The 12,775-nt window shown below is 27.9% G+C and overlaps 1 protein-coding gene across 4 annotated transcripts in view; it reads left to right on the forward strand.

Annotated features, from left to right (window-relative positions):
* LOC136978711 (tight junction protein ZO-1-like) overlaps positions 1–12,775 on the forward strand; it is a 156,310-nt gene that overhangs the window by 120,542 nt on the left and 22,993 nt on the right. For all 4 annotated transcript variants that reach the window (XM_067274483.1, XM_067274484.1, XM_067274486.1 and 1 more), the window contains 4 exons: positions 1,060–1,148; positions 3,722–3,942; positions 9,390–9,452; positions 11,064–11,642. In XM_067274483.1, the coding sequence (XP_067130584.1) occupies positions 1,060–1,148; positions 3,722–3,942; positions 9,390–9,452; positions 11,064–11,642 (952 nt within the window). The remainder of the gene's footprint in view (positions 1–1,059; positions 1,149–3,721; positions 3,943–9,389; positions 9,453–11,063; positions 11,643–12,775) is intronic.

A 12,775-nucleotide genomic window follows, 5' to 3' on the forward strand; every position in this document is an offset into this window, starting at 1 on the left:
TTTTTCATAAAATTCTTTCAACACTGTCTTATAAAGTTCTTTTTTCTAGAATTTTCTATACATATTGTACTTTAGATGAGCAGGCATTGGCTACAGCATTAATAAATTATTTCTGGTTTTAAGATAAAAGAAAAATATGTTATCATATTATCATCCACAAAAGAAAAATCAAGTTGACAGCATTTCTAAAAAGACAAATAAAATCCTAATATCTCATGAATCAAATTCATTAAGTTTTAGTTGTAGAAAATTATGATTCAGAATTTTTAAAATCAAATTTATGTTAATAGAAAAATTAAATAGGATTCTAACACAAATGTACTGTTTGGTTCTAATTGCTTCTGTTTTTCAAAAAGCATTGTTAAATTTTTAACAATTTCACTAGGAGATCATATGCATAAATGAGAGAGGTTACAAACAGCCTTAAAAATAAAAATTTGAATTAAAAAGATTTTTTCATTTAAATAAAAATTATTGGAGTGCAATTTGAAAAAATTGTAGACCTATAAACCACTGTTGTCCATGTGTCTATCTTCATTTAGTCTTGAGAGTGGTGTTAGATAGATGGAAGTCAAGTCCAGATATGGATAGCTTAGGGGTAGGAGGCCCCAATTAATTGTATACGAACTTCCACTTTGGGCCAGAAGTCATTCAAAAATTCTCTCCTGAACAGAGTTAGATACATGATTGGCATGACTTCATTGTAAACCAGGAAAAGTATGATGTACACTGTCAAGACACTACTAAATTTAAGTGCACTGTAATAAAAAATTGCAGCCCGACATTGCGATGATGTCACAATAAATAATTGCTCGTTTTGTATAAGTTTCTATTATAAATTAAACTGGCCTAATTTACTACCTTAATTATTTTAATGTGAATTATTATTATTTCTTGCTTTTATTTATACAGATTAATTTATTACAACATTAAGTATTATTTAAAAACATATTTTTATTTGTAACGTATACTTTAATTTTTATGCAATGTATAATAATTGAAATAATTAATAAGTTTAAGTATAATAATTTGCCTTTATTTTATATTTTTCCCTAACAGATTCAAGAAGATGTAGAAATCGTAGCCCAGATTATATTAATGCCAATATTGCATTAGAATCTTTTTCAGATAATCAAAATGAACAAAAAGTAATTAGTAAAATTTTATATTATAAATTTAAATGAATATAATTTATAATTAACCTATATTTTATCTTCTTGATGAAATAATTTAAGTCAAACACTTGCTGGATTTGATCAGGCTATATTACTGTTACTATTAATAATTAAATGGAGTAATTTGGCTTAGAGATAGGCATTAGGTGTCACCTCTTATTAAACAATTAATTTAATTATAATTATTAATATTTATTCATTTAGATATAACCATTGTTTACTAATTACAGTAGAGCATCGATTATCTGACCCCCGATCAACTTTCACATCGGTTAACCGAATGCGTTCTAGTCCAAGATCCTATATTCTATATTCTAGGACCTTGGTTCTACTTGCAAATTCAAATGTCCATAGTGATGTGGCGCTACAATATTTGGCTACATCTTGGCTACTTTAATATTATTTTTGTTAAATTTTTGTGTGTTTTAGCTGGCAACAGTGACTCAACCATGAAAGGGTGGCCCAGTATTTAAACGAGGCTTAATTTTATTTAACTATGCTATGCAATTGCTGTTCTTAAAACGTGTGCGAGATTTAGTGGCAAAAAAACAAGTGTCAACTGTGAAGCAAAAGAAAATTCTGGACTTCTTTCTCTAATGTATACCTACTTTATGTAAAAATGTGTAACCCAAATATATTTTTTTTTTGTTTTATATTTTTCAATATACAGTACAGTACTGTATTTACTTTGTGCAAAATAAAGAAATAATTTTTAACGATACAATAGCAATGATTATTATTTTTTTTAAAATTTGTTAGGCCTAATATCGATGAAAATTCAACACAAAGTAGGTTAATAGCGATATACTAATTACATGGGATATACTGATATACTATACTAATAATGTATTTTTTTATACTTTTCGGTTATCTGTTTTTTCAGTTATCCGACCAACCCCAGTCCCCAATTGAGTCGGATAATCAATGCTCTACTGTATTTTGCCTTAATAGTCTAATAAAGGAATCCAGCTGTTTGTTTGATATTTGAATATACTTCCTGTATTATGTAAAAGATACTCATTAAATAAGCTTCATTTATTATTTAATGATATATATCTTTAAATAATAAATGAAGCTCATTTAGTGAGTAGTTAATAATTATATAAACTCTCTCTTTGCATGCCATATCAGAACATCCTGACGTCAGCATGCACCTGGCAGAGGTTAATAAGTGGTTAGTAACGCCAAAGTGTATCCTGGGGGAAGTTACATCCAGAGTGGTTCCTCGTTGCCTTTTCTAGAGCATGGTGTTATGCAAGGAAAAATAATGCTTTCTGGGAGGTCTTGTAAGGGAAACTGGCACTATTCAGATGTTACTAACGTGGAGAAAACCTGGAAAATTCCACGTGGCCAGCCCGTCCGAGAGTGGCACAAACCCGCATTTGAACTCCCAGTGTTTAGTGACAGAACCGCTCGGCCACTGGTTAGCACTATGTAAACTACAATATAATTAATACTAAACAATTTATTTATTTTTTCATAATTAAACATATAATACTAATTAATAATATGCCTAATTTCAATTAGTCTTTTTATCTACAGATCTTAAAATTGATGTTTGCTTTATTTTTTCATAATGTCAATACTGTCAAAGACCACAAAGAAAACTTTCTACACACTTTGGCATCGTGTTGTAACTCACAAATAATTTCTACTTTTCTAGAGCAAGAGACATTTTATTTTCTTTATAGACATTTTTCTCATAGAAGGATTTGTTCTAACTAGAGTATATGGTAACTTTACAATTGCCAGAGTAGAGCCAGAAGTTAGTCAAGAAAGAGGAGGATGGTGTCCAAAAAGAAAATTAAGTGATAAATAGGCCTCTAATCCATGCAGGTCATAAAAACTAATTATCCAGTGGTCATAAAACTAAGTAATCCTTTCAGTTTTATCTCTTCCAGTACATGCTACAATAATACTTAGTAAACAATTATATAAATGAGAACAAAATTTATTGTATTATTGTAGCATGTACTGAAGAGGGGCTAAAGCCTGAAATACATTTACAATGAATTTCTAATTTAATGAAAAATCTTGTTCAATTTGAGTCTAATTGAATCAGCATGAAGAGGATAGATGTAAACTATCAAATGTACTTGCAACTTTGTCTTGTGGAGTTAAAATTGTTTTTAAATGCTTTAAATTTAGTTATAATTTTAAATACACTTTATGCCAAATGTTTATCTAATGTACTCTGAATAAAACATTGGTTTTAAGAAAATTAAAATATTCATAAGACTTTAAAATGTTTTATATATAATGAAACCTACTATTTAATTTATTAATTAATGTTAATATTCTAGAAATTCCATTAATTTTTTTCTAAGAAATTTCATTATTATAATTATTAATTAATAAAATCCACGCCTTATATAAATCTCCAGCAAGCAGAATTTGTATAACTATCTTCTTGTGTAATAAATCAAAAACATTTGTTATACAAATTCTGTTGCTGGAGATTTATATATAAGGTGTGGATTTTATTACTAGATAGTATTTCCAACTGTAATCTTGAAATATAATTGTTAATTAATTTTTCTTTTTAGAAATTATCTGATGATGTGGCTTATGTAACTGAAGCTTATGGAAAATATACAAATTATATTCCAAATCATCAAGAAATGAATATAGTTGATAGATTTAATACTGCTACAACTACTGCTCCTAGAATAACACATGATCCATATCGATTTACCAGGAGCACTGCCCAGCCAGCAAGACCAGCTACTCTTGATCGCAAATCTATTCAGGCTGCTTACAGAAGCAGGTAATTTTATAATTTATATTAAAATATTAACCATCGTCTCAAAATTAGATTTCAGCTATAAAACACATTTACAATATCCCAAATCACATTAAAAAATCAAAATTTTGAACACTTTTCAGAATATTATTTTTGAATATAAAAGTAAAATTTCAAAAAATTGTTTTTCAAATTATTAAAATTAAACTGACAAGGAAAGTAAACCAAAGGGCTTATTTTAATCAAACCTATACATAATAGTCAAATTTCATATAAAGTCCCTGATTCTAGGCATTTTCAAGGAAAAAAGGAATCAATTTTAAGTTATTGGAGTATGTTTGTGCTAGAGTATACACTCTAGCACAAACATACTCCTAAGAGTGAATGAAGTGGCTATATTTTGGTCTATCCCATGGTGGTTCTAAATTTCAACCTCAATTTTTTAAATTTTATTTTCATTTCTTTTAATTTTAAATACCCAGGAAAGGTGGGTTACATTTTTCCATTACCAAATCCTTTAAGAGAATAATACCCAAGTAAATTACTAATAATGTTTTATTTTAATTGCTCTCTCATTCAACTTACAGTACACTTTTAACATATTTTTCAAAGTTCCCAATAGCATAAATAAACAGGTTGTTGTTAAACTAAGCACTGCTAAGTGATACCAATGAGAACGTTGCTATATTCATTTACTTGAAGCACTGTGTGCAGTGATCCTCACAGCAGTCTTATAGATTTAAGGTTAAATCTGCAGTGCTCATTTTGGTTGCTTTCTCACTGCAACAAGATAGCTGTCCCAAAGGTGAAATGTGTGAAGTAGAATTCTTACATGACAGTAAAGTTGTAAGGTTTTGATCATCATGAATTGATATTCTGTTTGTACTAATTTTTATTTTAAAATAAAAGATTTGACAAAACTTATATAATTCAATATACACTCAGTCAGATGATTCCTTAAATACTATGACACACACACACACACACACACCTTATTTCTCTGAGAACCAACATTTATTGCTTTAACAAACATTTTCAATCTGATCAACAGGTCATTGTCAGGTATTTTCAATTCTCTGGAACATTTTTATGGTGGTTCTATATTCGAACGATTATGCAAAAAGAAATTCAAATTTATAAATGTTCGAATACTTTCATCCAAATATCAAATATACCAAAAATGTAAATATGTGAAATTGAATGAATTAAAATAAATAAAATAAAATACAAATATACTAACACAATATACAGAATTATATTAAGAGTGAGTGTTACATATTAAATTTTACTGTATTCATTTTATGGAAGAATGACAAGAATACAACATTTTTTGAATGAGATAAATTCCAACAAAGATGGTTTAAAACTAAAATTGGAGAAACTTAGTTCAACAGAAATACACTTCTTAGACATTGACATTTTATTCAAAAATGGTTCCTTAAGCACAAAGGTGTACATCAAATTCACCCACAACTCATTACATAGTAGTGGCAAAAAGTAGAGCTACCCTTGACATATGTTTTAAAAATGCAACCTCTATTTTGTTTACCACCTACTACACAATTAATATTGTGATAGTTGAAAAGAGCACAAAAAAAGTGTCAAAATATTCAATTGAATCAAACAGATTTTATTTTAAATTTGATTTACAAAAGAAAAAATAAACTTTTTATATTTTACACTGAGACAAAAGTAGAGCTACTAAAGGAAATATGCATATTTGTCCAGTATTTTTAGGACAATTATAGTATTTTGTGGTGTAACCAGAGCTTCTGATCACTGCATCACATCTGTGTTTCATTGAATCAACTAAGTTGTCTGGAGGAATACAATTATCAAATGATATCAAACAAAGAATGGTAGCTATATGTTTGAAAAAAAAAAAGGCCTTTACTGAAATTGGTAAAATCTTTAATCTGCATAATACTGTTGTTGCGAAAGTGGTGAAGTGTTTTCAAATATATGGGACCATTGTTTCTGCCAAAAAGTCAGGTAGACCACGAGAAACAAGACCACAGTTGGATCATTTGATCAGGCGTACGAGTTCAGCCAACTCTTGTTTGACTGCTTCACATATTAAACACGAAGTGGGTAATCCAGATATAAGCTTAAGGACTGTACAAAGACATTTGACTAGTTTTGGATTACATGGGAGATGACCAGCAAAGAAATGAATCATCTCTGCAAAAAACAAAAAGTTGAGATTAGCATTTGCACATGAACACATCACTTGGACTTAACAAAAATGGTCCAAGGTGTTATGGAGTGATGAATCTAAATTCAGTGTCTTCTGTAGTGATGGTATATATATCAGACGACCAGTGAACATGAGATATGACCCAAAATACATAGTTCCTATAATAAAGCATGGTGGTGGCTGCATAATGGTATGGGGATGTTTCTCTGCAAAGGCAATTGGTTCAATTCATAGAATTAATGGAATAATGGATCAAACCGTTTATCAGGACATACTGCAGAATCAAATGTTTTCTCATGCATATTGTTCAATGACAAGGAAATGGATCTTCCAACAGGACAACAACCCAAAACACACAGCAAATTTGGTAAAGCAATGGTTTTAACAGAAAAGGGTGAATCTTATGACATGGCCAGCCCAATCGCCAGGCCTAAACCCCATAGATAATCTTTGGGATGAAGTTGAGTGCCATATATGCCAGCATACATATTCGAATCCGGATGAATTGTGGTCTACCATTCAAAAAGCATGGTATGAGACTCCCAAATCACTGCTTGACAACTTAGTTGGATCAATAAAACATAGATGTGATGCAGTGATCAGAAGCTCTGATTACGCCACAAAATACTAATATAACTGTCCTAAAAATACTGGACAAATATGCATATTTCCTTTGGTAGCTCTACTTTTGTCTGAGTGTAAAATATAAAAAGTTTGTTTTTTCTTTTGTAAATCAGATTTAAAATAAAATCTGTTTGATTCAATTGAATATTTTGACACTTTTTTTTGTGCACTTTTCAACTATCACAATATTAATTATGTAGTAGGTGGTAAACAAAACAGAGGTCACATTTTTAAGACATATGTCAAGGGTAGCTCTACTTTTGGCCACTACTGTACATTCTTTCCTCCTCCAATGATCCACATACTTATAAGCTTTCAGCATAGTTCTAGTTAGAATAGCATTCCATTATTGTACTAATGTGTACAACAGGTTGCAAGAATTTAATAGGATCAGAACCATTGCTAGAACCTTGGGATTTAGAGCAAAAATCATTGAGGAGTTAATAAGTTCCTACTCAGATTCTCTCAAAAATACGACAAAGAAGAACATGAACAAAGATGTTACCAAGTTCACTTACAACAAAGGCCTGTCCAATATCATAAAAGAAATTGCTGACTACAAAAACACAAGATTACTATACAAAAGGGCTCCCAGTTTATAATTTGCTTAGAAATGACAAAGATACAATCAAGAAGGAAGAACAATCTGGGGTATACAAGATACCATATAAAAATGATCACAATTAGGTCTGGACAAGGAGTAGGTAGGTGTCACCAACAAGAACCTCAGCAAGAGGCTTAAAGAGCATATATATACAATGTAAACAAAGGGCACTTATTCTACAGCACTATCCAGAGTAGCACAAACAGATGGTTTGGTGGTTGAATGGAATCAGGCTAGAATTGTTAAACTGGTGTGCTCACTGTCTTTAGCAATGACTTTCGAAAAGTTTGAAATATATAAATCTAGCCTTACTGGCAAATGCTTGAATTAGAAAAATGCCACAATATTACCATTGGCCTGGAAATATATGATCAAAAATAGCACAGTAAAATCTAACATGTAATGCACACTCTGTCGATATACTAACACAATATACAGAATTATATTTGTATTTTATTTTATTTTAATTCTTCCAATTTCACATATTTATGCTGTTTGTTACATTTTTGATATATTTGATATTTGGACGAAGTGTTCAAACATTTATAAATTTGAATTTCTTTTTGCATAATTGTTTGAATATAGAACCACCATAAAAATGTTCCAGAGAATTGAAAATACCTGATGACGACCTATTGATCAGGTTGAAAACATTTGTTAAAGCAATAAATGTTGGTTCTCAGAGAAATAAGGTGTGTGTGTCATAGTACTTAAAGTAGATATATATTTAAAATGTTTTATGATGTTGCAGAAAGAAGCTGATTAAATTTAATTCATTAATTTTACATCACAATAAAGAAAATAAAGATATTTTGTTTTGATTTTTCTGACTAGAATCTCCTCTTTTTGCTAAACAGAAACTACACCAGTGTAATAAGTCCTACTAATAAACAAAGTCCAAAGTAGACAAGGATTTAATTAAAAATCAATAAAAGTAAGAACATAATTTGCAAAACATTCTTTTTGCCTCTATCTGAATCAAAACATTTTAAAAGTATTAATTCTAACAGCTGCACTGAATCTGCTATTTTGGAACTGCAGTGTTGTTCTGTGTACATTGTTAAAAGACCTTCAGCAGTGACTGCAGCACTTTCACATCAAAAGCAGCAGCGCTGGATTTAACAACAAGCCGAATCACTAACCAAAGATTAAAGTGAATTGAAAACATTCCATTTAGCTAGGAGTTAGTGATGTTGCAGTGTATTAAAACTTACACTGACATGTAAATGGAAATCAGATATAGGCCTACTCCTTGCAGTTGACAATGAGTTAATCACAAATATTTCAAGTTGTTTGTTGTGTTGTGTCTTTGGACGAAATTGAGAATTGTTGTGTGCAATTATCAATCAATTCAGTTGTGGACATATTAAATAAATAAATTAGTAAAAGAAAAAGCAAAAATAAGAATTTTGTAATGGAAAACCTTCTTTCCTTCAAAATTAAAAAAAATTGAGACTCAAATCTAGATTATCAATTTTTTTAATTTTGAAGAAAAGAAGGGTCTTTTTTGGCCTACAAGTGTATATCTCAACTATGGGATATAGGCCAGAACATATAAGAGTGGATAATGTAGAGATTATATTTGTGCTAGTGTATAAATCCAATACATTAAAAAGGTTCCTTTTTTCCTTAAAAATACTTAGGATTGAGGATTTTTTGACTGTTACATACAATTTAAATTTCACATAAACTTTTAGTTTAAACATGAAATATTTAAAAGTCAGATAGTCGTTTGGTCTATTTTCATTGTAAAGTATATTTTAATTCATTCTAATAGTGGTAGTTGCATTCTCGCCTTATTTTTAAAATAACGTGCAAATTTAAAAAATAAACAAATAATAATTTATTAAATTTGACAGAATTTAATATAGAATTAAATCCAAGAAATATTTTATTTACATAAAAGTGATAGATTAGAATATTAATGAAGATAATTTTAATGAATTAATTAAAATACATAAATAGTCAAATGTAAGTGTTCCATTATTCTTATTTTTCAAAAGTTAAAAATAATTATTTTAGTAATTGTATTAATTTTTTAATTAGGCAACAAGCTGACAGAACAATACCACCTTCTCCCCCACCAAAGCCTGTCAGTCATCAATCAAGGTAAACTCTATATATTATATTTTTAATATTAAAAATAAAATATTTAATTTCTTTTTCAACAAAATTGTAAGGACTAAATTTAATTTTATATTAAATGATAAGATTAAAATAATTTTTTATTAAAATATTTTGTCACTATTGTGAAAACTTTATCTTGTATCAGATTTAAAGAACTGTTATTAGAGCTGATAAAATTTATTATTATTTAAAATATTTAAATATCTAAACACTTAAAAATACATTTATTTTTCAAGAGTTTTAGCAATGTAAAAATTTGAAAAAAATGAATAAATGCAAACCTAAACTTGAAATTATATTATATACTTAAACCAAATAGCTAGGTCATTTTTAAGATCTTTCAAGATTATACTTTAATTAAATTATTACAAAATTTGAACTAGAAATAGGCAACCTCAATATTTTATAAATAACTATTAATTAAATGGTACTTTTATGCTTAACCTTCACACAATGAGCACAGCAGAATGCATCATATGGTGTGATCATTGTCACAATGCTAATATTCAAAGGATGTAGGAATGTTGGAACAGGGAAAAAATTTTGAATTTTCATTGAAAACTTTAGTCATTTCAATTGGGCTATCATTTGAATAGAAATACAACATTAAACTTTAAATGCAAACAAGCTACACAATTCAAAAATTTATGAAGAAAAAAGAAAAGTTTGTATTTTAACTTTTAAACAAAATTGTAAAGCTTACTTTTCTTTCAGTTATGATATGGATTTCTAGCTAACCATTTTATCCTATTAGTGATAACATATCATGTGACAGATTTTGTTCGCTTGTAGCCTTGCCTCCACATAAATTCAGTACCTTATTTATGAAAGTTCAATTTGCAATTTACTTGTCACTTGGCACCTGAAACCAACATCTAATGATCAATTGTTGGAGTCCTTCAGTTCAACCAAGTTTTGTGGCAAAGACAGCACTTAAACGTTGTCTTTTACATACTGCCCAGAGAAAAAATATAGGAACATAACTAATAATCTTAATCATAGAACAAAATGTAAAAACATAAATATATTTTAAAAAATGGTGCAATGATTTATTATATAATATTTAAGTAACTGAACTTTTGTTATAATTCAGTTTCATTCAGACTGTATAATAAAAATGAATTCATTAAATTCTATAAACAAAAATGAAAAAGTAATTAATTATAGATTTACAAAAGAGAAAATTTAAAATGTTGTTCTATTTTATAAATTAAAACAAATAAAAAGTTATATTTACAAAATTAGAACATTATTTCTATTTTGTTATTTTACATTTAATTTACATGTATATTGAGAATGGCCTGAACTGAGCCTTAAAATTTTTCATATTAAACAATTTTGGTAATCTTAATCAAGCAGTTTTTCTTTATTGAACAGTGCAGTGCTAAGTTTTACATAATTTCTTAAAATAATATAAAACTGCAATGAAAATATATTTTTCGAGTTTTAAAAATAAAAAATTTATTACAGTTTTTTCATTTTCAATATTGTAATTTGAATAGATTATAATATAGAATATTGATTATTATTATTTATTTATATGAAATGCATAGAAGAACATAATTAATGATTTGTTATTAATTAATTCAACAGATTATTAGATGGAAGACCAATTCCACCTCCAAAACCCACTAATTACATTTCAAGACAAATAAGATCTCCAGAAAATGTTAATACTGTTACTTTACCAAGATCACCTAATGCTACTGGATCTTACAATCCAAATAGGAACAGTTTAGCAGTTCAGTCACCATATTATTGTAAATCATCTATTAATACTGACCCATCATTTGGCAAATCAATAACTTTTTCTAATAATCCTCAGAATTCTTTTCCAATTAATTCATCTCATCAGTATTTGGATAATGAAGAATGCATGAACAACAATTTCGATCAAATATATGAGTGTCATCCCTATTCTAAAAGTGTAGATTATGTTTCAACTAATACAATTCCAAGAACAGTAAATGGAAGGACTCCATATAACAGTATACCAATTAGTTCTAATCATTATCCACTACAGTTGCATCATCTTTCACAACCACCACCACCTCCTCCTCCTCAAATAATATCAAACAGAGAAAGTCGTGGAAGTGCTTTTGAACTATATCGTAAACCGAACAGTCTAGTATCTGGAGCAGCATCACATCTTTCGTCTATTGAACATTCAAAGTAAGTGTGTTAACAGTGAACAAGCATTGTTATTGCCAAAGACTTCCTTTCTACTATATTAATATTTTGCATCAGTTTTAATTTCTGAAAATTTTACCTAATGAAAAATATGGAAAAATTTTATCAGCATGATTTGTGAATTACAAAGGTTGTATAATTTTACACTATTGTGCAATAATTCTTAAAAATTTTAACAGATATATAAAATTTTGTATATTTACAATGTCTAAAATTATATTGAATTCCAACTTACCACCAACATGTAAAAATAAATTTATTATCTCTAATATATGTGCTCTAATATTCTATTATGGATATTTATTTGTTATTAAATATCAATAAAGATGTATTAAAATAATATGAATTTATTTGTGTTTTTGTCATTCTGTGTTGGTGGTGAGTTGCTCATGCTCTTAAACTATTATAAAAAGAATTTATATGCAATAGTTACTGCATGATATCATATAATAAATGACCAAAGAGAACTTAAGTGTAAAGTGTTGTATATTATTAAATTACTAACAAACTAAAATTTTAATAATAAGAAAACCTTATTTTATAGAAGTTTGCTTATTCAAATTTTAAAAATATAAAATCCAAGAAAACACTAAGAAAAATGAACAAAAAATTAATACCAAAATTACAGACTTGGAATGTTATAAAATCATAAAATACTATGAAAATTTGGGTATAAAAGCAATTTAAAACGAGGATCAAGTATTGATCTAAACAAAATAGTTGGGAAAAGAACTAGTTAATTTTCATGGTATCAAAAAATAAAAATATAAGGTCCACTTTTACTATTATTTATCTTTGTTGTTTTTTACAAATTCTAAATTTATACATTAAAATAATAAAATATTTTATAAGGATTTATTTTTTCAACTTCTATCCTTCATAATATACAGATATTAAATTATTTTTGCATAGGAATACCATCAATTGTTTTGATGCAAAAATTAATATTGCTATTAATATTGCAAATTTTAGTTTTTATGTTTCACTCTTAACTTTTATTTTATATTTATTAACACATTAATATATGTTAATGAAATATTTTACATATATCATATATTTACATTTATTTTATATTCATTTTTAATTTATTATTTACAGGTATATGATAAACTATT

This window comes from Centruroides vittatus, unplaced genomic scaffold (assembly GCF_030686945.1).
Source record: "Centruroides vittatus isolate TY-2023 unplaced genomic scaffold, ASM3068694v2 contig_549, whole genome shotgun sequence".
Lineage (NCBI taxonomy): Eukaryota > Metazoa > Arthropoda > Arachnida > Scorpiones > Buthidae > Centruroides > Centruroides vittatus.